This window comes from Mastacembelus armatus, chromosome 6, assembly GCF_900324485.2.
Source record: "Mastacembelus armatus chromosome 6, fMasArm1.2, whole genome shotgun sequence".
NCBI classification, from domain to species: domain Eukaryota; kingdom Metazoa; phylum Chordata; class Actinopteri; order Synbranchiformes; family Mastacembelidae; genus Mastacembelus; species Mastacembelus armatus.
Window position 1 is genome coordinate 8,552,029 of NC_046638.1, and position 27,335 is coordinate 8,579,363.

Genomic DNA, 27,335 nt, shown 5'->3' on the forward strand with positions numbered 1-27,335 from the left:
AACAATGTCCTTGCAGAGAGGACAGAGATACTAACCCTTGTCAATATCCTACATTTAGAGTGGCAGCTCTGTGCAAGGAGCTGATGTCACAGTGTCTCTCCTTGCAGTGACATTGCATGGCTGTAAAAGTGGCACCGGCCTGCCCACACTCAACAATAAATGAGCAGCTGACCTGCAAAACAAAGAACAGAAATACACCAGAGACAAAGAAATCACTGCCAGTTGATTGTCCACCAACACATAATGGCCCATAGATTTTCAAGGTTCATAGTTTCAGTCAATCTGAGGAAATTTATTCAGATTAGCTCATCCAAAATTAGCTGGATGTTGATGCCAGTTGGTGGAAATGTAGATGTTATTATCAATATTACTGTCTTTTCCTTTTAACCACCTACAGACCCACAGATCCACACAATCGTAGTGTAGCTGAAAGTAACAGCTGCTTCGTAGAAACAACATCCTTCATAATAAACTTGTTGCCAGCATCAGAAAAAAGAAAAAAAAAAAAAAAGGAGAAAGGCATTTTTATAGATCCAGCTCCCAGAAGACTGTTCTGAGTGTTATGCTCTGTGCTTCTGTGCTGAGCAGCCTGTCAGTGCTTCTTCACAGTCTGGCTCAATCAGCTCATCCTTCAAAGCCCGCTCAAACACCCTCAAACACAAGATCCAAATACTTCATCCACCATCACTGTGAGGAGTCTCCACAGTCCCTTTGATGTTAACTCTTTCATTTGTTTGGTCACCAGTTAACCCGACTGATACAGGAAATATTTCACAGTACGATGCTCTGAGCTGACACTGTGAGGCACCATCCTCTGCAATTCAATCATCTAAACACAAATGATCCATCTCTTCATCTCTTCATAGTGTCCAGTCTCAGGCTAATGAACGTGTGCTGGTGAGGTTACTGTCTTCTTGCACTTTATCACATAGACTATTAAAGCCTACACAGCAGGTTTATGATGATTTATTTATGAGGATATAACTGTGAAAATACTGAGAAGTGAGAAATAAAGTGGAATAAATCCCTGAAGTGAAATCTCTCTTATGAAATATATATTTGTATAAACTTTAATGTAGACAAAACAGCACTGAACAAAATACAAATATTAATAATGAACAGAAATTTTTGTTTGCAATAGAACAAAATAAGTTAGAACCAAAAAAAAAAAAAAAAGCTAAACAAAACGGTTGTATACAGATAATAATACAACACATGACAAAAAGGAACAAAGCATGTTAAACTATTTTTGCAGTGTCAATTATTTCCAAATGACTGAATTAAAACCAGGTATTTTTGCTAATAATTACCATATTATATTTGCAACACATGCAGGCATATATTAAAAGTCAAAGACCAAGATTCCCAAGTCTTTATTAAAAATAAAACATTAAAAAATTAAACCGCAGGGGAGACAGCCGAGCATTCATTTGGGTTTTAGTTGGTTCGTTTTCTGCATTTCTACACCGAAATCACATCCATGCTGCTTATTTTGTGCAACTAGCTCCAGTTTTTTCTATTCTAACTGTTCCTAACATTTTATCATTTAGTGTTTTGGCCCATGAGAGCTGTAACATTGTCATCACTCTGTTAGAAAAAAACACGACTCTGCAGAGCAAAAAGCCAATCAGAAATGTAACTACAGTCTATCCTGCTATTAATGGGTTTGCCAAAGACAGAGGCAGCCTGCCCGTACAGACCGAAGCTCTGCTGACAGTACAACAGCTGAATCTGACCAATCGTTCCTGGAGGTTAATGTCCGTTTTAGCTCATGGCGATCATCTCGTATTTGTCTTTCAGACTGCTGTCCTCGTCCTCCTCGTCTTCCTCCTCCTCGTCCTCGTCGTGGGGCTTCTCAGTCTCATCATGGTGGTGATGGAGCTCGATGAGCATGTAGTAGATGATGGCCGCGACAACTCCCCCCACCATGGGCCCTGCCACGGGGATCCACCACCAGTAGTCTGCGGTGCTGCAAACACCAAAGTACAAAAAGAAGAAAGAGCTAAATGCACAAGAAGCTGACACAGAGGCCCTCACTGGATCATTTCGAAACATCAACTGCATCTGTTGAGAGCATATAACACGATAGTTCTGTCAACAGCTTGGGTCTTAATCAGTTTATTTCAATAACAATCTCCGTAAATAAAACTAATGAAAGGATCCACAGGAGGATTTGGAGGCAGGAGAAATACTGATTATTGCCACATTGACACATGTAATACATATTTGTCTGTATTAGTTTCAACTCAGGCGCTTTAGAGAAATGACACAGTAAACATATTAGAAATCAAATAGCTGTGATCCTCTGCTTACCTGAAGACCTCCATCCCCCATCCTGCTACAGCGGTGAACAGTCGAGGTCCCAGGTCTCTGGCAGGGTTTAGGGGGTAGCCACAGTTCAGTCCCATGGAGACACCGATGGCCATGATGATCAGGCCAATGGCCAGGGGCTCCATGCCTTTAGGAGCTCCGATGTTTCCACCATCAATGATAGCAAGTATGCACAAAACCAGCATACCCGTCCCCACCACCTGTAGGAGCAGAACGTCATCTGCATCATAAACTGCTGAATTTACAGGACAAACACAGTCCTTTGAAAAAAACATCACAACAAACACAGATAACTTTCCGATTGCAGTGTCAGTTTGATTTTCCTTTCACTCTTTTTCCTTGAAGTAAACTCATCTTTCATTGGGTTTTTAAAAAAAGGTCTGTTTCCTCCTTCTCTTTACCTGCGTAACAAAGGACATGTAGATAAAGTGTGTCTCTGCAAATCTGTACATATCTTTTAATGTGCCATCAAACATACCCAAAAAACCTAAATAAAAGATTTTCAATTAAGTGGTGAGCCTTTACTGCGTGTCTATTAAAACACCTCAGTATATTTCTAGTTTAGGTTTTAAGTGCTAAAAAAATATTTAAACAGAAAGTATTTAAGGGCCACAATCTCACTTCAAAAGCACTGTCACATAGACGTAATGAAGGAAAGATTAGCATAAACACAGTCACGCTGCTTTTGGATCAACAGACTGCTAAGTATAAATTTGACTTTCTACTGAATTCCAGCAAATGGGTCATTAGGCTTAAAACTAAGCAAAAAAGAGATTGGGGGGGGGGCTCCTCATCCTAAATGGGACAATCAATCCTGCATTAGCCACTGGCCCGACTTCACAGTATTTAGAGTCTGAATAGAAGTGCACAAAATAGGGAAAGTCACTGGGTCAAAAGGCAAAAGCCAAAAGCTCACCTGATCAATGAAGCCGCCAAGGATTGACAGGTGTCTCGCAGGATAGGAGGCAAAAATGTGACCTGTTGCATTGATTCCCGTCACTGTTAGGACCCCACTGGTGAAATCCATGAAAGCGTCTGGCAGGACAAATAAATAAATTGCTGTATTTGTGTGCATTGGTTGCTTTTATCCATTACTATATAACACTGATGGACATACTGAATTGAATGTGACAGCTGTTTCTTTAAAGACACTAAGTCCTATTTCACCACTTAACAACCGTCATGGTTTGACATACAAATATAAGAGAATAAAGTTCATAATACCATAATATAATCCAAAGACTGCAGCCGCTCCAGCAAAGGCACCAAGAAACTGAGCGATGACATATAAGGGAAACTTCCAGATCTTCAGTTTGCCCAGAATCACCATGGCCAGAGACACAGCAGGGTTCACGTGGCCCCCTGGGACCAAAGACAAAGCACAGAGTGAAAAGGGGGCTGCAGTTGGGGGGGGCAGTGTGATGTTCTCTCCATCATCAGTGACACCGTCACATTTACGAGAAGCAGCAGAAGGGGAGCAGCCCCCGGGGCATTGCAGGGTTTTGTTATGTGTGTTCACGACCAAAGAGACACAGTAATGGACACTTATTAGAAATTCAACCGTTAAGTCAAAAAAAAAAAAAAAAAAAAAAATCAGCATTTTAATGTTTTCATTTTAACTCAAGCCCAGCCCACATCCTGCCAGTCTCTTATTTTTAAAAAAACATAATAAAAATCTGTCAGTGATCTGTCTTTATAAAATGCAATAGGTCCTTTTGATGTAGAATTAGAAGTAGCTGCTGCTCAGATGAGGCCACAGTCTCATTTGGAATGAGTCTGGTCTCTGTCACCGACAGATGAACGTAGCCTATGATCAATGGGGTTTGCGGGACATTTAGTGCCCGGGGTTATGTATGACCCCGGAGCTGCTGTGCACTAACAAATCAATGGTCAGTAAACATTCATTGAATCTGAGCAGAGAGTCCTGCTCACAGTGGCGCTGAGGAGCTGGCACATGGCTGGACAGGAAGCCATAAAGTTATATTATTATTACAAGCTGCAAGCCTCATGAGTAACAATGTTCAGATTACAACACTGAGAAAGGAGCGGTCAGACTGTTTTATATCTTCTGCCGTTGTTTGTTTCTATTAACGATGAATTATTTTAATGTGCTTTAGAGTTTGTAGTGTTGAGCAGTAGATCATATGGGAGGAGAGATGCTGAATATGCAAATGATGAGCTGTTTACAATTTTATTATTAAAACTCATGTTTTTGAGTGGAAAGGGAAACTGATCTCAGCAGCATCTACTAATAACTACTCATTCAGTTAATTGCTGTTTTACATACATTAATTCTGGGTGTAGTGGCTCATGTGTAGTGGTGTAGTGGCTCATGTGTAGTGGTGTAGTGGCTCAAATAAACTGCAGAAATGTTTACAACTTCACAAAATCATATTTACCTGACACTCCACCAGACACATACACAGCCATCATCAGTCCTATGGAGAAGCCGATGTGGACAGTGAGAGGCTCGCCCAGGGTGTTTCGACTGAGGACGGTTTGAGCCACTGACCCACAGCCAAACAACTGACAAAGAGAGAGAAAGAAAACAAGATTTTTACTCACGCCTAAAAGGAATTTCATAAACATCTTGATTTGACCTCACCAAAAAACTACATGCAGAGATATGAAGACTTAAGGAGAAGCTCAAATGTCATTCATAAAGCAAGTACACTGTATAAATAGCTTTATATTGAAAGATTTTCCACTATTACTCAGATCAAACTCAGCTGGGAAAAAAAAGCATATTTTCATCCAAGTGTTACTTACAACCAAGACAAATGTGCCCAGGAATTCTGCCAGGAATTCCTTGAGTATTCCGTGTTTCAGAGCACAGTGTTGCCTCATGCTTCTCGTGTGTTGTATTTCCATGTATCACTGCACCAAATGCCGCTCAAACTGCCAGATGTCCAACAGCGTGAACCTCTGGAGTTGATCAGAGCATTTTGTGTCACATCTCCACCTCTACCCCCACCGCACCCATTCGGCAAAAGCCATTGATCCAGTTGAACTATCACACTCCACTTGTCAACACACACCGTGTCACAGTAGGGTGACTGACAGGCGTGGTTCGTTTTGCAGTTCCTTTGCATGCAAATGGATTAATTCGATTTTCTTAGTATTTTCATTAGATTTTATTTATACATATAGTCACAGACAGGCTTTCAGATTCACCAAAACATCACACAGTTGGATTTCTTTCAGTTGTAATTGAGGTGTACAGACATTTGTGAATGTTGGGAAAACATTTATTGATTAAATTTCTGGTTTGCACCATATTAATTTACACGGCAACAGAAGAACTTAGGAAACAAAAACATTAATTGAGTAAATTAAGAGAGTCTATCAACATCCATTGGTCAAATATTGTAATTATCGATATTGCCACAAGAGGTCACCCTTGGCAAGATGCCATGATCCTCACAGCAAGAAACATGACCACACACCTGAGTTGTTAGAGGAATTATGTTGGATTATGAACTTAAGGACTCAGCATCTCTTAAACAAGTCCATAATTGACAGTTATCATCACAGGTCAGTCAGTCAATCAGAATCAAAATTGTCCATGTTGTTCACATTGCCCTCCACAACCTTCATGAGAGGAGGGGATTTCTTCTTCCGCCTGTTAATACAAAAATAAATAAATAAAACTATTAGAGTTAAAGAGCAACATGATTTATGTAACGCAGAATATGAAACACAGAAACTCAGCAGCAGAAGGTGAGTGGTAACCTCATCTCGTTCCGCAGTGCGTTCAGTTGGCCATGAAGCTGCTCGTTGGCCTCGATCTGCTCGTCCAGTTCTCTCTGCAGCTTCTTTTTAGCGTGTTCCAGGCGCTCTATCTCCTCCTCCGCCTCGTCCATCTGCCTCTTCACCATCTTCAGCCTCTGAGTCAACTGCAGAGTTCACAGAAGTGAGATACTGAAGCATGAGTCAAGACTGCCCCCATCCCCCTCCCCGAGTGTTTAATAACTTCTCTCATTCTCTATGTTTAGAGACGTCTACCTGGTCTCTCTGGTTCTGAAGGTTGACGTGCTCTTCATCCGCATGCATCATCATCTCCTTCACCTTGCGCTCCAACTTACGGTTCGCTTGTTGCAAGCTGTTGTTGTCCCTAAGGGCAACAGCACCAAGAGATCACATCATTACTGCAGCTTCCTGTAACTCAACACCTTCCCAGTGTGTTACTATCACTATTACAAGCACAGGGAAAGTGACATGAGTGGGTTCACTGCCTGACAGTTTCGGCGAGTTTCTGCAGGAGACGTTACCCAAAGTGTTTTTCTACACTAGTAAACACAAACCCTGTGCACAGTTGTGTCTGTAAGTAATAATAATGATGTGCAATCGCCTACCGTTCTTCACCTTGCAACCTTTCCTCCAGCTCCTGGATGCGGCTGTTAAGTTTGGAGACGAGTGAATCCTGGTTGGTCTTCTGTGACCCTTCCAGATGAGTCACTCTGCTCTTCAGATCTTTATTCTGACAAAGGGGATTAAAAAAATGTCATGAAGGAGGCAAATTTAAAGACACTCATTGGAAAAGGCAACAACATCACAAAATCTATTTAGAAGTTAATTTAATCATAAACTTAGCGATTAACTTACTTGATTTTGTTTGCGTTTTTCTGAGGTGTTAATCACCTCAATAAAATCTGTTAAACTATTTTGAGCTTCAGTTTTCATTATTAAGCATTTGACAAAAATTCTTAACTCTTAAGGTCCATTATTTTGAATTGTTCATAGCTTACAGCCACATCTCATTCGTGGCCTTTTCGGGGTATGGAGTTTTTTTCAGTTTCCATAGACAGTCAGCTGTTATCGAGTAGACTAATCATGACCTTAATTCAGTCATGTGATAACAGCTAGTTGAATATGGTCTCCATGATATTTTCTGCCAGAAAACATTCAACTCCGGTTTGTTGTCCAGTGAAGCAGCGTGAGAGGTCGGGGGTCAGTACCTGTCTTTCCAGGCTCGTCTTGTCACACTCCAGGTCCTGCCTGACTGCTCTCTCCTGCATCAGCTCATTCCTCATCTGATCCATCTGACACACAACCAACAAAGAAAGACAGAAACACAGTTTTTACCTTTCGGTCATAAGATACATAAAGAGAATATCATAAATATCTAGTCATGTGGGCACTGGACCACTAATTATTTCTAACCATGGAGCTAAATATGAGCTTGCACTTGATATGTTTCAGGTTAAATTAAAGATCTTTGGCTTAATTCCCAAAACCAGAGGGAATGCTGTCTGGTCTGAGTGGCTACATGAGATCTAAATGTTCTATCGTCTCTAATAACATCCAGAGGCCCAGTGAAGGGAGTGTGAATAGCTGCTCACAATAGTTAGCTGTTTTGTTTTTTTTTTTGTCTTCGCACAGCACCCAAAAACAGTGTTCTGTGTCAATTAGTCTGCAACATTTTGGTCCCATGAATGTTGACCTACTTTACAGAAACAGAGGATGTGAGGCTCCTCTGACAGAATCAGAGCTGAAGAAACATATATGAAGTCAGAGGCATTGAATCATATTTCAGTGCAGTTATGAAGTGTTCAGAAACATAACTTAGCATAGGGTGGTCTGAATTGACCAATCAGAAGCTTTTAGAGTCTAAAGGATTATCTGAGTACCCAGCCCTACATCTGTTTATCATAAAAACAGACCCAAACATCTGTTTATGATAAAAACAGATGTGGGGCTGGGTGTTCAAGCTTGAGACAGAACATAATTCCATCACTAATGGGATGTCTCTTTATAATTGGGGAAATTAATGAATGTTAGCAAATACAAAATGAGCGTTGTGTATAAAAAAAAAAAAATTAAAAAAAAGCAAAGACAATGAAGGAGTAAACCTGCCTGCTCTTTTGTTTTGTCTAACCGTTCCATCAGGTGATCAGCACTGCTGCGCTCATCGTTCAGATCTTCTTCCAATTGGCTGATACGTCCCTGAGAGGAAAGAAAACTGTGTCAAACCATCATCAGTGTTAATTTATATTACGCCGCATAGCAATGTTTACAACTACATAGAGCATGAACAATAGGTCCACAGAGGATATGGTAAGAAAACTGACTCTGATCAGAGAAAAGAAGTATTGGTTAATAATATATGGTGGGAAGGATGCATTCAGACAAAAATAATCCCTTTGGTAAAACCTGTAATAATTTAAGGTGTACAATTTTTCCACTCCTGTATTGATATGAGCGCCAGTGGAAAGGAGGTTTAAAAAGCGAACGCAGACTCCCGATAACACCCAGACAGGTCCGATGACTTCTTACAGTAAACATGCGCTTCCTCAGTCGACGCGCAGTGTCAACAGTGAGTGCACCGGTGTCAGTGTTTTGTCAGCAGCAGGAAAAACAGTGCTGAGCTGTGAGATATTGTTGCCATGGCTCCTTTTAGCACCCGTATAGCTCACAGGAGCAAGTTAATGCAAATACTGGCACCTGAGCATTTCAAAACATTCAATACAGTATGTTGGAATGGGTGTTTCCTATGGTGACATGTTTCTGCTTAGGGCTTCAGCAATAACAATATCTAATACAATAAAAACAAACGGTTTATAGGACATGCTCCATTATGCTCCTTTGAGTATATGTCAATGTATTTATCAGCAACTGTAGGTGGAAGCTAGTGTAAACACTCTTTTTGCTTAGAAGCACTCATTTACTTGTGTTAATGCAAAGGAGAAGCCTTTTTAAACTTAATTCAATAAGTTTCCTGAATGCAAGTTCCCAAGATGTTTACCTGCATGAGTTTGACCTGCCGTTCTCTCTCTTCTGTCACGGCTGCATTCCTCTCCTCCAGCTCCTCCACCCTCTGCTCCAGCTGCTGGCCCCTGTGCTGGGCCTCCTGTTGCTCCCTGCGACACTGCCGCACATCCTCCTCCAGGGGAAGCAGCTAAACACAGAGCAGACCACAGAATAAACTTCAGATGCAACAACGTGCATCGACTGGCGTTGGGCCAGTGGTCAGTCAGACATTATTAATAAAACATTGAATTAAACAGAAATAAAAAATTCAGAAATAACTCCTTTTCATGCTTTCCATTTCCATTTTATTTTATTAGTGACACACTGTTGCTAATATGCTAATGAATCACAGAGACAATGAGAGCCACACCTCTTCCTGCAGTTTTTTGGCTGCCTGTCGGGATTTCTCCAGCTCTGCTCCCTTTTCCTGCAGCTGTCTCCGCAGCTCGGCCAACTCCCTCTGACTCTTTTCTTTGGCCTCGTCAACCTGGTTCTGCAGTACGTCTGTAGAGGCCTCACACTCCTCCATGATGCTATTCATCTGATCAGACAGATAAACAAAGTGAGACCTCTTTGGGTGGATGAAAGAAACCATACAAGCACAGGAAGTATCACCTATTTCTGTTTATCTCAAGTGGCTTCGGGGTTAGGACAGCTGATTTGAACCTCTCATTTGGCTCCGACAGTGGTGAACGTTCCCATAAGGCCTAATAAATAGTCTTGGTCCACATCTTACCTTCCTCTGCAGTTGCTCCACAGTTCGGTCCTGCAGCCTTCTCTCATCCTCCAGTTCAGTTTTTGTCTTCCACAGTTCCTCGACCTGTTTCCTCTCCTCCTTGAGCTTCTCTTTCAGGTCCCTGTGTTCATGATTGAGTTTAGTCAACTTACTCTGGAAGACAAAAACAAAGGAAAGGGGGAGTGAGAATTTTTAAACCTGTAAAGCTGTTCCCCTTTTGGAAAGAGACATGTGGTAAAAGACATTATGGTCACATGATACACACGTTAGATACCTGGACCACATAGTTAGCATCGAAAACAGTGTCTGTAAAGCGAACAGCCACTTCCCTTTACCTGCACATCCTCCAGCCTGGTGAGCAGTGACTGGTTGGACTGACACATTTCCTCTTCATTCCTCTTCACTTCCTTTAGCATTTCCTCAACCTGCTGCTTTTCCCTCTGAGTAACAAAACAAAGAAAAAACAAGAATGTATATTAAATGGCAGATTATATCAGTTCTCCAAATGTGGTTACACCTTCTTCCTACCTCCAGCTGCTTTGCTCTTTGCTCCAGCAGTCTCTCTGTGGTTTTAGCTTCCTGGATTGCCTGAGTCACCTGATCCAGCTTGTTGTTGAGTTCCTGCACCTTTCCTCGCAGCTGATCTCTCTCCAGGCCCAGCTCCTTCAGCTGCACCTTAGCTGAGCCCCTGTCCTCCTCTGCCTGGACCTTCTTATAAGTCAACAAAGCATTGCTCTAAAAGACACGATGAGGTAATAAAAAATGAGAGACAAAATAAATTACATTTTATCTTTTGGAAAATAAAAAGAAATTAAAATAAATTTATGGTTTTCATCATGTCATACCTCTTTAGCCAGCTCTAAATCACGAAGCAGTTTCTCAAGTTCCTGCTCATATTCTTCCTTCAGAGACGTCATGTATTTATCGTGGCTCTCCACCTCCTCTTTGAGGGCATCCTTCAGAGCACTGAGCTCCTTCTCCCGGCAGCCCAGCACCTCCTCCTGCTCCTCTTTCACCTGTAACATCTCCTGAAGCTCCACACGCAGCTGTGCCATGTCCTGACAGACATCCATCATTAACGCTACATCACTAACTCAAGTCTGGTCAAGAGGCTCTACAGCTGCTGTGCATTTGTGAAGTACATATTCTACACCTGGTTTCATTTACCTTCAGAAGGACCTGTTTCTCTGTATTTATCATCTCTGCCTTCTTGGTTTGGTCCAGTTCATCGTGCATCTCAGAGAGCTGCTGCTGAAGGTCTTTCATCTCAGTCCTGGATCTTTCTCTCTCCACCTTCATCTGACTCAGCCTGAAAACAGAAATATGCAGGAAAGACAAACAGATATTTATCTATATTATATTGAGGAAAGACGTCTGTTAAAAAAGGGGGTCTGTATAGTACTAGAACAACACAAAAGAATCACTTGATCACACACAAGCACAGGCATGTGACCCATAGGATAATACAGCCCAGTACACTTAGATGGCCTAAGACTATGAGCAGAGGCTTAGTTTAAAAGATGAAACATATCATTCAGCTCAAGTGTGTGGGTATTTAGTCCTGAGTCCTGTATTTCATACCTGCTTCATTTGCTATCAATGGAAAACACCTAATAAAGTTCTCTAATATACTTTCTTCTGTGGCACTAGACTTCTAGTAAAGGAACAGTTCTACATTTTAAAGAACGCTAACACTACTCTCATGTCTGTATGGTAAGTATAAATCTTAACCTCTGCAGAGTTAATATAAGACAATACATTTATATTTATTTAAACTTCAGGTCAAATCTTTACTCGTGTTTGGTGGACTGTAGTTGTGCCTCTATTTCAGCCAGTCTGTCCCTGAGTTTGGAAAGTTCTGCCTGACTTTTGGCCAACTCTTCCTGAAGTTTCTTCTTCTCTATCCTGGCCTTCTCACAGGCCTTGGCCAGAGTCTTTTCATTCTGCAAAACAAAACAACAAAAGTGAACATTATCAGTAAAATGAAGCCAGAAGTGAGTGATTTAGAGGTCAATCAACACAATGTGACCGCACTACACCTTCATCTCAGTTTCCAGTTTTTGCTTTAACTCCGACACTTCTCTCTCCAGTCTTGCCTGTTTCTCCTGCAACTGCTTCACCTCAGCTGCATAATCCTCCATATCCGAAAAAGAAAAAAGAAAACGCAATAGGAGTTTCAAGCAAAGATGTAAAAACAGGGCGAACTATCAACACAGGCAAACAGGCTCATCCCAACACTCACTTTTTTCTCCTCCTCCACATTCTCAGCGCTTCTCCACTTGAGCCTGTTGATCCTCTCAAGCAGCAGGTTGACCTTCCTCTGAGTGGTGGAGTCATCATCAGTTGTGCTGGGAAACAAGAGAAATGTTTCACAACCACACTGAAGTGCAGCAATGATGAGATTAAATAAAAAAATAAATCTGACAAAAAAAAACAAAAAAAAAAAGCCAGTCGATGTCTCTGAGTGTTGTGGGTTTGTTTTGCTTTTGATATCCAGAGGAGAAAATGTATAAGGACTTTCACTCAATCTGCTTTTGGTGAACACTGGTTTTTAAAGAAATATTAGCTCTACTGTAACACACATTTGGAAATAGCTGCTGTGGATCTTAAAAAAAAACAAAAAAAACATTCCCAGTGATTTAGCTTTTTTATCATCTGCTGCATTCCTTACTGCTACGTGTTTGAGAACACACAGCTGGGGCAACAACCCCTTATCTGACTACATTACACACTACTGGAGCTTCAGCTAAAAGTGCAAACTCAAACTGATTTATCAGACCTTTAAAGGAGCAGGACAATTTTTTTGGGACATATCCTTATTTTCCTTCTTGCCAGAAGTTAGATGAGAAGATTGATCAATGCATTGCCTTTCCTTATATAAATCACCTTAACTTGTTTATAGTGTAAAGTCTTGCCATTATACTAAACTACACTAACTACAAGCTGACTGTAGTTTGTACAGTCACAGAAACAAAAATGCTGGTGAATTTTTTCATCTGTCAGCAAGAGAACAAATACAAACCATACTTCTGTTAACTAAAGGTGCTGAATACTGAGGGGAACCTACCCATCCTTAAGGTATGTGAGCAGAATTTGTTTTGCTGTGTCTTCACTGGGATCTGTTGGAAGTTCTTGCTGTCCTTTCAGAAGATCAGGAGTGACCTGGTTAGAGAATATACGCATTAATACAAACTTTAAATTGACAACTGCGCTCGAAAACAAATCTCATTACCTGTGTGTCTCTTTCATCAGAGTCATCAGTCTGGTCACTACATGATGTGGATTTGGATGGTTTCTCTGTTTCGTGGAGCAGTTTTGTAGGCTGTGGAGACAGCATCTCTTTTCCAACTTTGAGCAGTGTGCTGGTCTTGCTTTCATGCCTCTTGTTTGCCAAAGTGGCCTCTCCACCAAGGAGTCGAGCCCTGGCTGACCCAGGAGGATATATCCCATCAGGTGTCTCCCCCCTGATGCCTTTCAGGGATGAGGTTCTACTGGAGGAAGAGGAGGATGATGAGGAGTCTGAGGTCCGACTACTGTCTACACTGCGTGACCTTCTGCACTGCTCTGGGTCCAGCCTGTTCCTTGGGCCACCACGTCCCCTCTGGTGGCTGCTGTTAAACTGGCTTATGAGTTTCCCCACGGATATGACTGACTCTGTGTCCACTGAGTTTGGGGACCTCGCAGGAATGTGTCTCCCTGAGGGAAGTGCCTTGTTCCGGACCAACGCCCCCAGGTCTTCCTCTGGTCTATCAGCTGGTAGTGGGATTCTGGGTTTGGTAACATTAGCAGTCTGGGATGTCTGAGGAATAATGCCGGTGTTTAGCAGACCAGGTTGTGCAACTGAGGCTGTTTGTGAAGGAAGAACTTGGTTCAGATTGTTGCTTTTAGGGTCATAAGGTCTCAGGATCTCTGGGTGTTTCTGAAAATGAAACATGGAGGAGGCTGCAGTCTTCTGTGCCTCACATGGAGAGTATCTTTCATCCACAGACCTCCTCACCATACCCGGGTTGTACCCGGCCTGGTGAGTGATAACAGAGATATCCCTGTGGTTCTCCTGGCCAGACGTATTCAGGACCACATAAGGCTGCCCTTTAATCCCTTGAACTTTAACCATCACTCCAAACAGACTGTCCCGGTTCCCTTTGGGACTGTGCTGCTGAACGTGGCTCCTCTGCATCCTGACGTCAAGAGGGCTGTTCAGTCTGTGTGACTCCATCCTGACTCCACTAGATCAACAGATAAACTGGTGGAAAAAAAAAAAAACAGACACCTGTGTTAAAATATGACACTGAATGAGACTAATACTGCACAAAAAGTGGAATATAAAACTGAGGCATCAGGTCGATAGAGCTGGTGTTGCTGTTTACAAAACAACGGAGCAGGGTCGGCGCCTCATTTCGACGCACTGACAGACACCCGGGCAGCTCCTCATACAGCTGCACTCAGCCACAATAAAGACAATAAATGACTGCTAACAAGAGCCTGATATTGCTGTGCAATACACAGCTCTCTCTGTGCGTTAATGACAGTGCACTATTGTACAAATGAAACTGGGACAACTGCATGACGATCACAACTGGCCGAGGTCTCTGAGGTGTCGTCACCCACTTCACGGTATAACACTTGAAGAAAAAAACGTTTGTTTGACAGATATGTCACTGTGAGACTGAACCACGAGGACACAAGAGGTGTTGTTCAGGAGACCAAATGGTACTTTAGTAAAAGAGCAACATCCCGCCTGCTACAACTAATAACACTACACACTGCAGCTCATTTATTAAAAGTAAGTTGACATTACGAATAGTTATTCATTCTTTATAGTTATAAACTCTAAACATCAAGTAGGCTTCTAGAAGATACTTGACTTTCTTAAATTCACCTAAATGTCTACTCAGATTAACTGTTTGGGGGAATTTAGTGCTTTTATTAGAGAGCAGACAGGAACTGATGGGAGGTGACACGCAACAACGGTCCACAGCCTTAAACTTGAAAGGTTTTAATGATCACCATTTTCAAATTAAAACACTTTTTTGAGGCCTTACTTTTGTAATGCTCAACATTATCCCTAACAATCAGCCAGAAGTCAAAAGAATAGGACTAATTTTGGGGTTGCCAGGTTGTGGAAAATCCACATTACACTTTGTGCTTTTACTCAAACAGACTGTTTCATCACCCAGTCCATTGATTACTAACTTTAATAACATCAGCATTAAAAGTGTGACTGTCAAGTTAAGGGGCAATTTATGAATTTGAAAAAGAAACTTGGTCAAAAACAAAACAAACAAAGCAGTTAAGCTTCCTGAAGGAAGAGAACAATAGACAATGTTCTCAAAACCTAAATGATTCATTAAGCTGTTAACCAAATGAACTATGTTCAGATTATGCCCTGTATAAGTGTAATATTAGACATTAGCAGAAGATATTTTTCTAAGTTTGTAAAAAGTTCCTATTTCTGGTCAATATATCATTGGGAATTGTTATTTTTCATCTCTTTAAACGCTGAAAAAACTTTTTTATTTTATTTGATGAACTTCCCTGTTAACTTTAAACAAATATTCTCTCCTGCAGTTACTGAAACAATCCAGGTACGTAACGCTAAACATCAGTCACATTAAGTATTGCAGGAGGAAAATAACAGATGAAGTGAAAGTGGAACAGAGAAGTTAAAAAGTGCATGATGGTACTTAAACTCACACAGGTCGCACACTACACGTCTCCACAGTATCAGTAACATGTTCCTTAGTTTAAGTAAATGTGTGTTTAAAAGAACTCGAGCTGAGGTGAAACTTACCCGCTCTGTGTCGGATCTGAAGCCGAGTCCTCCTCCTCCTTCTCCGCCTCTGTGCGCTCAGGCTGCTCCTGCCTCCGCCCGGGCACTCTGACCCGCTCGGAGAGGCGTTCACTGCCTGCCCTGTGTCAGATATTCAAGCTGCTTAGTTCTATATCTTCTGTCGCGTATTAATGTGGTAGTAATTATGAGTGATGAGAGTATTAGGACCATCTGTCACACTGTGATATTCTGATTTTAAATCTCTAGTCCTAAACTGCGTGTGCTGGTTTGTCTATTTAAGTACAAAGTGAAGTTAAAAGTTCCCATAAACCTGCAAAGACACCCGAAGAGACCGATGCACGTTTGACCTCTTCACTGTAGCCTGTTTGAGGCATTATCATCATGTAGTATAGTCATAACACACCCTCCACATATTTTTGGCCATATAAAAATACTTGGAACAATAAGTAATGCCTGTTCTGTACCTTTAATGAACCTTAATACTACTTTTTCTCATTCACTCAGAATATAGGGACTGTAAAGGCCTAAGCCTATGGCCCATATTTTAGTTTTAAAGTTGAACACAACGCACAGTGAAGGCCATTGTCAGTGTATGTTCATCTAGGTCTTAAATAAATAACACCAGTGAATCTTTGATATGTTTTATACCTTATTATAAACTTCTACTTTATAAGATTACAATTTCGTACATTTATTTTGTGTTCTGTGATAAGTCAATACCATGTATTTAGGCTTTTTGTGAAACTGTTACTTACTCTTCACTGAATTATAGCAAGTTTCAAATTAAAGGTTGGAATTTCAAAGCTGCAGTAGGTGTTCGTGTGCATATGTGTCGTAACCTCTGCTACAGGCTATATTAAAAAATGCACAGACTAAAACCAATTGAAAAAAAAAGACATTTATTGCTACATTATCATTTTGACACATGCCTGTTGGCTACTTCAAATTGTACACATACTGTACACGTTATGATAGGAGTATTTAAGATTATTTATTTTCCGTTCAGCAGTGTGATAAGCAAACAAGACGTTAACTATTCTGTAATACTGTATTGCTCAGAGCATGAACTGTGGCTACATCTAGCAAAACTGCACAAAAAAATGTGTCTTGTGGAAAATCAGGATGACAAACGCATGGACTTCACAATATCTGTAGAAAAGATAAGTTATATAACTTAGAAAAACAATGAGATGTTCTATCAAAAACTCAAACATGCAAAGAGCTTTGACTACATCTGAAGAGCAGTAAATACACTGAGAAGAAGATCATTTCTGTCCACCAGTGTTTCAGTTGAGTGTCTTATTGTTAACAGTGCTATAACACAAATATACAAATAACATATGATGCCCACACGTTAAAGAACATTCTTGGAGATCTGTTCATTCACAGAATGGTCAAACTCCTGCAATACTTACACACACGCACACACACACACACACACACACACACACACACACACACACACACACACACAATAACACAGGATAAATGAAATCTGTTGTCTGAACACACAGATGTGGGAATGTCAGTCGTCTGAGCTCAGTGGAAATAATGAGTGGATCTAGTAAATAGTGATACACTGTAAAAGTCAGTCAGAAATATGTCTGGCTCTGCCAAAATCAAACTTCAGATGAAAACCCCACTGAATTTCATCCATTCAGATATATTCAAACAGAAAGATAAACAATAAATATACAAAATATGTACAAAACATTTGCAGCTTACAATGCATTTGTCTGTTACAAGTAAGGTTTAGGCACAAAGTCAGAAGTCCGTTTGGGAAGTGAGAAGATGATTGTTCATCACACTTTACAATCAGAGAGGTCGACCTTTCCACTCTGGTCCAAATTCAGGAGAAAATGATGGACATCCAAAAACAGCTGGGTGTTCCTGGGATGATCGTCCCTCAACATCTGGACATCAAAACAAGACATTTTTAATAATTACTGAACTTTGAAGAGGTCTTCCTAAATATACTTTACATCCAAACAGAAATATTTGCATATTTACTAATCACTCATATCAAATTATAAAGTGTTAAATACTTGATGTTGGACTCCATGTAGTTGCTAGATGCTCAGAGGTGGCCCAGAGGGTTTGCTGGGTCTGTCAGACTGGGATGAAAAGCGAGATGTGGATCAGTCATGACTGCAGACGCCTTTTCCTCCTCTCTCCTTCGCAGACATGCTGCCTTTGGGTTCAGGTTCCTCTCTGTGGGGTTCAACACACAGGTTAGAATCTGACTAAACAATGAAACCAAAGAGGTGTGGATTTACATGCCTTGCCTACAAGTGGTCAATTACAGCAAAAGCTAAAAATATAGATTGTTCACTCTGTATAAACTGAAACCTCTCCCACACTAACGCGCAACCTTATTTCCACTGTCTGTTATTTAACTTGACAGAGGCACAAGGCGCCATCTTTGTATTTCTCTGATGACAAAGGACACGTAGCCTCTCCTGCCTCCCTGCTGCACCAATGCACTGACCTCTCACTTGTTGTTCCAGGCTGAGGATCACGGCCACGGCCTGGTGCAGCACCAGCAGTTTGGTCTGTGGTTTCTCACTCTTCAGGTGCAGCTGACACATGTGGCCGAGCTCCTTAAAGGCCTCGTTGATGTCCCGGACACGCAGACGTTCACGAGCGTTGTTGGCCATTCTCCTTTCGCGCTCGCGTTCGGCCTTCTGTTCCGGGCTCAAATCCTCATCCTCATGGATACTACAACAACACCAGGGGAAGTGAAAATACAGATGATGCTGTTGATAAATGGTCTGCATATTTTAAAATAATAGATTAACATGCACAGCTGATATTCAAGCTTCAGTGGATTCAACTGCAACCTTTAATGGATTTCACTCAGGAGGACTGTGGGAACTTATACTGTGGATTTCCCTGCCCTCTGCTGGTCACTGAGCTTATGTCATGTTATAGAATCTCACGAGGTCAATCATAGACTCATTTGCTCTGTGACACACAGCACATTGACAGGTCTTTGTTATCCGTCACACATTTATAAATTAATAGTTGATCTATAAGACAAGTTTTAGAAATTCAGTTTTAATAAAAGAAAAAAAAACAATGTTTCAACAGAAAAGTCATGGCTGGAAGTCATCGACAATACCCCTCAACTAGGTTATAGATCAAACTAAAAAGCCAACATGCTCAGAGCTCATGGAAAGTGTCTCTGTGCCTTCTGAAACTAAAGACACCAGGACATACACACTAACCTGTAAAACCTTCATGATGTACAGTGTTGTTTTAAATCATTTTTGCAATGGCTCATTTAATAGCACACTTAGTCAATAAATCCATTAGTTATCAGCAGAAAATGTATCTGTAATTATTTTGGTTAAGCATTTCACTAATTTATGAAGCACAACAACAATATCACTTGCAACATTCTCTGTCCCCAACTTCTCTAATCTGAGGATTGTTGCTTTTTTTTTTTTTTTTTTTTTTTACATTTCTGTAGTTTGAATGTGTTTTGGTTTTGGACTGTTGATATTTCACTCTTAATTTTAGATGTGAGGGAATAGTATAAAGACTTACCATGATGTCTTTATTGAGTACTGTAGGCTACTGTATGTCCTGGCAGCTGTTCCTATTCTTCTATTTTCCTCTTTAAATTCAATGTGACTTAATACAACATGAAGAAGAAATATGAGGTGGGGCTAAATAGGCTGGCCTGGACACAGCTGTCCTTCACAGCGGGAGGTCTGACAGTATTTTAAATTTGTCAAACCAAATGGAAAGAAGGTGTGAATATTGTGTTTGAATGAGAGACTATAATGTGGAAATCTGTTATGCAGTCAGCACAATAAGTCTGGGGCAGTTTTTTTTTTTTTTTTTTTTAGCTTTTCAGCAAAGTGTGCAAAGCAGGACAGCGTTTGTATTCACCTGTTCCTCGTGCTGTTTTCTCCCTGTGTTCTGTGTTCACTCTCCTCGTCCGATCTCTGGCTGTCGGAGCTGTGACTGTGATTGGTGTGCATCATTTCTTCCCTTTCCCCGCTCTCCAGCTTCAGCTCCAAATTACCCTGAACTCCCAGGACTCCTGTGGGAGATCACAAAAATTTGACAAATTGTAGAGTCTAAAAGGCTCAAAACTACAGATAAAGGAGGTGAAATACAGGAGCAGAGCAGCAGACAGATGAAAGAACTCACCTCTACCTCCACCTTGCATTGGCTGAAGTGTAGCCCTCTGTCTAGCTGGGTAAGGGTGGCCATTTTGCGTGCGGTTCTGGAAGCCTGAGTGATTGTTGTTCATGCTGACAGCTTCGACCTTTATGACACACAAAGATAGAGATAAGGATGTTATTCGTGTGTTCACAGTACATCGGCTGAAAATTCAGCACCAGAACCCTCTAAATGTTGAGTGTGAAGGATGTTGCGGCTCCATAAATCTTTCTAAGGCAAAAAAAGTACGGCTCAGCCAGGATACAACTCTTAGATCCAACCGATGACAAATAAATCACACAAACCAACATCTGCCCTCTCATTTTCCAGCAATGTTTCGAGCAGATCTCTCGCTCTACAGAATTAGTTTAATCTCTGACAATCTTAATCCTTTCCTTAAAACTACTATATACTCCCTAAACATACCCCTAATTCTCTTCAGGAATGATTCACCCCTAGCCCACATATCCTTTGGAAAAAAATAAAAGTGAGAGAATCTAATACTCCCCTCCCTCAAGGGATTAGACTAAAAACCCCTTTCCCCTCCATATACTTCCACTCCAGCTGGGTTAAAATCCCCTTGGTCCGCTGAGAGGGAAACATGTCAGAATGGAAGTGCACGATGCCGACATCCCCCATCAGCCCACAGTGGAAATACAGTCCCCACATACTGTATGCTCTCCATACAAGGGTAACACTTCACAGCACTTTCCCATTGTGCTCAGTTTCCTATTTCAAGGACAGCAACCTTCATATGAGGAAAACATGCAGACATAGCGGATGGAAAATTCCTGAAACTGAATACCAGCACACATACACACAGACACACACACATAACATGGAATTTCCATACACACTGCCCTGTCTTTCCTTAAATACTTCAAAGTAATGATTGTTAACCATGGTTGGAGGGTGGCAGGTGAGTGGTAGAGTGCTGGCGGAGCCAGGGTGGCTGTGATGGGTCTGGTTCAGCAGATCGTGGATGTCAGTGGGCAGACCGACCGTCGGGCCCACAGCATGATTCCTCAGGACGTGGATTACATCGTCCAGTCTGTCCAGGCGGTCTTCCACCAGAGACTGCAAGTGCCAGGAGAGACAAAGTTAAAACTGAATGTTTTTTTGTGGTGTTTTTTGGCAATAAGAACAGTTTTTAATATCTTCTTAAATAAAGAGGAGATATTTCATACTCTAAAAGAAAATATTTTAGATAACAAAAAAACCAGCTGTTTTGTGTTCTGTTTTGACAACAATAGTCATATAAGTCTAAGGTGATTTGTACTTAACCTTAGAGCATTAGCTGAACATGAGGAAATATGTTTATTCATGTTCTTGCCAAGTGTCACATATACACATCAATACCATGTATGTGTTAGCTTAGCTTAGCATAGGTTTATTTTTTAAGTTTTCTCTTTTGTAGCTCTGAGCAATCCCTTCTGGATGTTAGCTCAGGAGCTACTCTCTTAAATTGATATAACAGGCAAATTATTTTTTTTTCATTCATATTATATTGCTATTTTCTTCATGCTCGTAATCTTTCGTCCATACCCATCTGTGTGAATAAGTCACTTAAACCATAAGGATATATAGTGACATTAAATTAGGTCTTTACCATTGATATAAGTGAAGACTCATAATGTGGTGAGACCGGTGCCTGAATTGAACTCCGGGGCCACATGTTAGTACCTGGGAGGAAATAACAACAACAAAATAAATAAATAAATAAATAAAAAATAAAAACAACATGAAGGGTTTTTTATATGCAAAAATGACATATATTTCTCTCTGAGCATCTTTTACTCCAGTTTACCTGCAGGTTCAGCTGCATTTGGCAGTGGAGATGGAGACCTCACTGGTGTGGACGTGCTAGAGGGGAAGCTGCTGCTGGTGTGATCAGGGGAATAAATCTGGCAGCAGACAGAGAGAGAGCAAAGGAGGGAGAGAAAGGGGGGGGGTTAGTGGGACCAGGGCATGGATCATTTTAAAAGCACAACTTGTCATTTCTGCGTAAGGTTTTACAGCTGCTGCCACAGCCTTTGGAACCTGAACTAAACTCATCAATTCTGCTCATTTTACTAGTCAGCAGCCAATAAAAAGTCCAGCAGTACGAGAGTGGCCTGTCATTATTATGCACTAGCCTGTTACTGGCATATTTCCTTTTTGCATTTTACCACTGGGGCTCTCAGGGCTTGGTTTTATGCTCTGCTCTGACTGTTTGAACATAACATGACATAGATGAGTCGCTCTAATGGGATTGAGGTGGTGCATACTTACAGAGGCCAGAGCTTTGCCCAAGGTATCGCCTGTCTGTGACCCTCCTGACACAGTTCTCTGGCTTCCTGAGACTGAAAAAGAGCATCGTTAAATTTAAGAACAAAGGGCAGTCAGACCTGAGCTAAACAGCAGACAAGTGTTTACTCCTTTTCCTCACCTGTTGAATTATCTGAGGTGTTGACTGACGGAGTGCGTGATGCTGTATTGTTGCAGTTAAAGGTGGACATGGGCGGGAGACCCCTGTTCATATCAGCAGCCATCACTGAATGTGAAGAGTAGTCCTAAACAGTAAGTAAATGCACAGTTAAATCCACAGGGGTCACAAAGGGCTGTGTTGTCAACATCCAGGGTGCTGAAGGTAAATCTCACCAGGTGATTGTGGGGTGGTGGCAGGCCGCCGTAGCTCCCCGACTGTGTTTGGTGGGTTGTGGCTGCTCCCAGTGCACCTTCATAGCCCTGCTGGTTCAGCCCATTTACTGCATTCCAGATGTCGGGTGAATTGCTCATGCCCTCTAAAAACGGAGAACGATATGTTATAGGCTGTACGAGAACACAATCTCAAGCAGCCATTCCAGCCATGCAGTTCCTGTGTAACTAGTGAAGACTAGACAGACAATTATTTAATGGATCACTATGCAAGTTGGTGCTCCTACAACAACTGCAACACCTTCCTGACCCTGAAATACAATGATCAAGTCAAAGTTTGGGTTTATGACCAAATAACTGAAAAATAATGGTCCTCCACAGCCTCGGCTGCACTTTGCATTTACTACTAATTCACAAATATGTGTGTTAACACACTAAATAAAGATGGTTGACATATATCTAAACATCTGCATGCCAGCCTTGTCACTGTGACCACAGCAGCATGTCAGTCGAGCCACAGAGACCCACTAATGTGCCTGTAGAACCTTGGTCTTGTTTTGTTTAATTTTATTTTATGGTTAATTATTTCTAATGTTGCGTAATCACTCTGTTTAATTAGGCCACGGTAATTTATGTGATTTCATGGACCTTGAAAATGAACTTAGCTTCAGAATATATCCCTGTTGCCCATTTAGAAATCAGGGCTTTCACTCGGGTTTTAGTGTTTTTAAAAATTCATATAGTGTCTGTATATGTTCCTATGTGATACATATGAAAGTAATATAATATCTGGATAAAAACTGAACCAAAGAAAACATTTTGTCATTACAGTGACCATCACTCTGCTAGATTCATTTAAATTTATTCTGGATTATTTGAGCTCACCAAAGAATGTGCTTGCAAACACATTGCTGGGGGCCTTGTTTGATGCATGTGAAGATGAGTTCTGGTTGATGTCGTCAATAGTGGGAGACTGCCCATATACCTAAAACAAAAAAAAAAACAAGTGTGAACCATCCAATACTGTACATCTACGCAAACTTTCTATGTGTCTGTATGATTTTAAACCAGTCAGACCGACTCAAAGTCACGAGTACAGTGAGCTAGAGCAACAGTATTATAAAACAAAGCAGAGAGCTGATGCACACTTAGTGCTATTGCGATAATCCATAAGCTGCAGATCCATGCACCTCCTCATCCGGATTTAGGAACCATTCACCATGAGAAATCCCTGCCCTAATCATGATCAGGTTCGGCTGACTTCAGAAGAGTGGGATACAATTCCCTCCCCAACAAAATTGAATTACAGGCCTTCTCATGTTTTTGTCCTCAGAAAGAAACCAAACAGAGAACTTATTCTCGCCCTGATGATCCTCTCCTGCACAAAACAAAATACTGTAAATAACAAATAGATCAATCTGTGTAGACACCTTCAGCTTATGCTCTTTTTTCTTTTACTTGTAAAGTGCAGCGCAACAAACCGCACATATGCACAAAAAAACACACCAACACATGCTCGCTCACTCAAACACACCAAGAGGTCTGGGCTGCACCTGCACCTCCCTCGATTGCTTTGATGTGCCCCAGGAAATGAAAATAAACCTCCCTGTGCAGCATCAATGGGGTGTCAGTTACCCGGACGACAAGTTCTGTAAAGCAGGCTATTAAAGACTCTCTTGAGTATGCTTGTGCAAGCACACTCACAGGCTCACACACAAAGACACACACACTTAAGCACACACACACACATGCAGCCGTGACCCTGGCTGGCATGAGTCCCATGGTGATTGTGGGCTAGGCCAAACAGAGGAGCCCCTGCCGACACTGGGCCCGTCTGAGCCGCCATGGGCAGCATATGGCGTAGGATAAAGCCAATTGTCCTCCTTACCATCAGCATAGCAGGCGACCCGTTAATAATGGTCACACCCCCGCCACAGCACGCCCTCTCTGGCCCCCGCTGGAGAGGGGCCGTCACCATGGCATCCTCTTTTAGCATAGTATTGATTTAGGACCCATCAATCATGGCATCACAAATGATAAGGGACTTTTTTTTTTAGCAAATGAAGACCACAATTAAGGGTTAGAGTGGGTGTTCAAATACTATAAAGCCTTCACATCTGTTTTAAATAATGATGAGCATGTGTCCTGTTTGGTTATGTATCAGTTAAATTTCATGAAAGTTATTTTAATAAAGAAATCCATGTAAACTTCAACAAAAAAGCAGCAACAGCGTTTTCCCTTTGTCAGTGTACACAGCATTATGCTGATAGATGAGTGAAATATCAACTTGCTATTCAGGGCCTGTGTTCCACCATGGCCAACTCCAGCCACAAGCCACATGCAACCAATTTTCTGCCTCTGTGATCCACGATGTCTGGATATGGTTAGTCTCACAGAGATCAAAGCTCCCTTTGATAATGGCTGCAGTGGTGGAGGGACTGCTCCAACATAGCAGGGTTAAATCAAATAGAAATAGCAGCAATCTGCTTCATGTCAAGATGTTTTTCGCTGCTAGGCTTGACTACATGGTGCTCAGCTAACAGGAAGCATGAGTCTCACCGGTGCATTTTAACATCGAGCAAGAAAGTAGTTCCAGTTTAACTAACTGATTAATAACATTATTGTAGGTGCTGTGCATGGGGGAATAATGAATGATGGGATTTGTGGATTATCTTGATTCATAATGTGAGAAATGTCAATTCTTATGTAAACTCTGCAAAGAACATTGGTTTAACAGAAAGGCAAAAAAAACAAAAAAAAAAAAACAAATCCAATGTGCAACTTACTAAAATTTTAAGCCCTGTAATATTTATACAAACTCTTTCAGTCTGTCGATATTCTCAGTCATCCAGGCGACTGCAAGACAAACTCTTGCACTTCTTGCATTAACTCCACTGAGTGGCAAACACTGAAGTTAAACAAGAATAGGTTTTTCTGATATGGACACAATTGATCAAGGCTTACAAACTACAAACATCACACTTTTAAAACACAAAGGTCTGTATCCCTCTCTCTCACTCACAAACACAGAAACACACCCATGCAAAACAGCCAGATAAAGCAAATATGTATTTCAACATGTTTTGTACACAGTAGGAAGCATTTCCCCTTATTTAAAGGTATATCCATTGATTTAATGACGTTACTCCTGAATTTCATATAGACTGCGTAAGTAAAATTGCAACAAATGACGGATTTCTTAATATTAAAAATGTTTTGCATCACATCTGTTAGAGGACACATTATTCAACCACTGTGAACAGATAAAGCTGGAAAACTGGAAATGAATTATGGGAGTCAACAAACAAACGAGCACAATGTTTGAGAGGACAATTTCAGAGTCCAACAGCAGCATCACCAAACACACTGACAGTGTCATGCAACCACTGAGGCAATAAAAAATAAATAAATAAATATGAATATACTCACTGGTTTCATGTTGTAGCAATACATCAATGAGTTGTTGCCTGTGCCAGAGACAGGATGAGCACAGTACATAACTCTGTCTAGGTTCAGAGCAAGAGTCCAGGCTCACAGTATAGTCCACACACAGCTCTTCTGTCGGTGTCTCTACTCATGTGTATATGGTCCACATGCACTCTTTCCCCTAACCTACCCCTGCTGGTCATGCAGCTACCCGCAGACAACTTATGCAAATCAGGGCCGGACCATTCCAGGCAGCAGAGAGGGGGTGGCCAAGGATCCATGCTATTACTGTACTATAAGTCTGGTCCAGTATATTATCACACATCATTTTTTTTTTTTTTTTTAATTTCATTAGAGAATTTTTTTTTATATGTAAAACATATTTAGGCACTAGTGTTTAGTGTTCAGTGTGTTGAAATTTATGGAGTCTGTTCATGCAAAGTGACATCTTAAAAACAAAATTGTAATAATCAGGGAATTCCCCACCCACTCATGACCAAAACACCTTCACCAAAACAAACAAAAAAAGAAGCATGGGTTACAAATGTTGTAATCCAGGTGTCATCCTATGCCTTTGGTAGTTGGTGTAAAATCACATATGCCTCCTTAAGATCAGCGAGCTGTGATGACACTATGATGATTATCTCCTGTTAGACAGAGGTAGAGGTTTCCAGTAAACAGAGGATACCATACCTGTGTCTGACCTACATTTACAAATAGAACCAAGTCTTAGTTTTTAGACACGTGCGGCGTGGCAAGCTCCTCCCGGGCTGGTTTAAAGGTTATTTATACAGTAGTCTGTCTGGGTAATCTGCTAATGAACAACAGTCAGACTTCTTGTTTGACATAAAACCTACTGTCTGCTGGCCTGGTGCTCAAAGTCACATTGACCTACTGAATGTGCCAATGAACAACTAATGTTATTCTGAATAATTTCCCATTATCAACTGCCTAAAATGCTTAGGTTGAAATACTTTAACTGCCTGTAAACAGAATAAGTTGATATCCTTTACATGTGTGCTATTCTCTGTATTTTATAATAGTGGAAAAAAAAAAAAAAAAAACATTGGCATGGTTGGCATGGCACACTGTCCTGGCAAAGCATTTCATCCTACAGAGACCTCATAAGAATCCAATCAAACAATTCCAAGTGAGACAGCAGCAACGTATTTCTCTTAAACACACTGTTTTTACACTGAAGCTACATGTTTTTTCTTTCTATTAACATAACATGTATTTCTATTTAAATATACCCTGTGATTTTTAATGCAGTGTTCCTTTAACAATAGTCAAATATTTGTAAAAACTCATCTGAATTCTTTTTTGTATTTGAAGAACAGATGGTATTGGGTAAACCAGAAATCCCTACATGCAGGGAATTAACAAAGTGTTATTTTCAAAGAAGAACCATGAGTAAGAGAAAAGTGTTTACTGTGGGAAAAAATTTACAAACTGATAAAATAGCTGAAAGCAGAAATATAAATAGAGTCT

The 27,335-nt window shown here is 41.0% G+C and overlaps 3 protein-coding genes across 4 annotated transcripts; all 3 read right to left on the reverse strand.

Moving 5' to 3' along the window:
• Positions 1–1,413: 1,413 nt before the first annotated feature.
• Positions 1,414–5,229, reverse strand: aqp9a (aquaporin 9a). Its single transcript, XM_026311411.1, has 6 exons — positions 5,101–5,229; positions 4,731–4,857; positions 3,556–3,693; positions 3,248–3,366; positions 2,314–2,531; positions 1,414–1,969 (listed from the first exon to the last, which is right to left on the reverse strand). The coding sequence occupies exons 1-6, from the start codon at positions 5,200–5,202 to the stop codon at positions 1,765–1,767; spliced, it is 909 nt and encodes a 302-aa protein (XP_026167196.1). The 5' UTR covers positions 5,203–5,229; the 3' UTR covers positions 1,414–1,764.
• A 227-nt stretch (positions 5,230–5,456) lies between these two features.
• LOC113132381 (cingulin-like protein 1) lies at positions 5,457–15,701 on the reverse strand. 2 transcript variants are annotated; one of them, XM_026310378.1, is made up of 19 exons: positions 15,609–15,701; positions 13,050–14,060; positions 12,885–12,952; positions 12,060–12,165; positions 11,857–11,952; positions 11,612–11,760; positions 10,985–11,126; positions 10,663–10,875; positions 10,346–10,552; positions 10,153–10,257; positions 9,818–9,970; positions 9,452–9,622; positions 9,077–9,229; positions 8,188–8,277; positions 7,290–7,373; positions 6,687–6,811; positions 6,337–6,445; positions 6,064–6,227; positions 5,457–5,953 (listed from the first exon to the last, which is right to left on the reverse strand). In XM_026310378.1, exons 2-19 carry the CDS (start codon positions 14,031–14,033, stop codon positions 5,875–5,877), a joined length of 3,198 nt encoding a protein of 1,065 aa, XP_026166163.1. In that variant the 5' UTR covers positions 14,034–14,060; positions 15,609–15,701; the 3' UTR covers positions 5,457–5,874. The 2 variants fall into 2 exon arrangements, with proteins under 2 accessions (XP_026166163.1, XP_026166162.1); XM_026310377.1 differs by having other exon boundaries at positions 12,885–12,979.
• Positions 15,702–16,529: 828 nt separating this feature from the next.
• LOC113133082 (transcription factor 12-like) lies at positions 16,530–26,005 on the reverse strand. The gene is made up of 13 exons (XM_026311631.1): positions 25,848–26,005; positions 23,304–23,403; positions 22,422–22,564; positions 22,210–22,333; positions 22,053–22,123; positions 21,589–21,685; positions 21,391–21,464; positions 20,682–20,858; positions 19,770–19,887; positions 19,506–19,659; positions 18,097–18,326; positions 17,654–17,819; positions 16,530–17,521 (listed from the first exon to the last, which is right to left on the reverse strand). The coding sequence occupies exons 1-12, from the start codon at positions 25,914–25,916 to the stop codon at positions 17,686–17,688; spliced, it is 1,491 nt and encodes a 496-aa protein (XP_026167416.1). The 5' UTR covers positions 25,917–26,005; the 3' UTR covers positions 16,530–17,521; positions 17,654–17,685.
• Between the last annotated feature and the right edge of the window lie 1,330 nt (positions 26,006–27,335).

What these genes read in the sequence shown, in the direction of transcription:
- LOC113133082 (XM_026311631.1), bottom strand. Translation starts at nt 25,916, where the DNA reads ATGTACTGTGCTCATCCTGTCTCTGGCACAGGCAACAACTCATTGATG. An exon ending in CACCTCAGATAATTCAACAG is followed by an intron (nt 22,124 to 22,209) that starts GTGAGGAAAAGG and finishes GCTCTTTTTCAG; the next exon opens with TCTCAGGAAGCCAGAGAACT. An exon ending in TGGGCAAAGCTCTGGCCTCT is followed by an intron (nt 21,686 to 22,052) that starts GTAAGTATGCAC and finishes GTCTGCTGCCAG; the next exon opens with ATTTATTCCCCTGATCACAC.
- aqp9a (XM_026311411.1), bottom strand. Translation starts at nt 5,202, where the DNA reads ATGGAAATACAACACACGAGAAGCATGAGGCAACACTGTGCTCTGAAA. An exon ending in AGTCTTTGGATTATATTATG is followed by an intron (nt 3,367 to 3,555) that starts GTATTATGAACT and finishes TTGTCCTGCCAG; the next exon opens with ACGCTTTCATGGATTTCACC. An exon ending in TGGGGGATGGAGGTCTTCAG is followed by an intron (nt 1,970 to 2,313) that starts GTAAGCAGAGGA and finishes TGGTGTTTGCAG; the next exon opens with CACCGCAGACTACTGGTGGT.
- LOC113132381 (XM_026310377.1), bottom strand. Translation starts at nt 14,033, where the DNA reads ATGGAGTCACACAGACTGAACAGCCCTCTTGACGTCAGGATGCAGAGG. An exon ending in AGAAACAGGTCCTTCTGAAG is followed by an intron (nt 10,876 to 10,984) that starts GTAAATGAAACC and finishes GATGTCTGTCAG; the next exon opens with GACATGGCACAGCTGCGTGT. An exon ending in TAGACAAAACAAAAGAGCAG is followed by an intron (nt 7,374 to 8,187) that starts GCAGGTTTACTC and finishes GTTGTGTGTCAG; the next exon opens with ATGGATCAGATGAGGAATGA.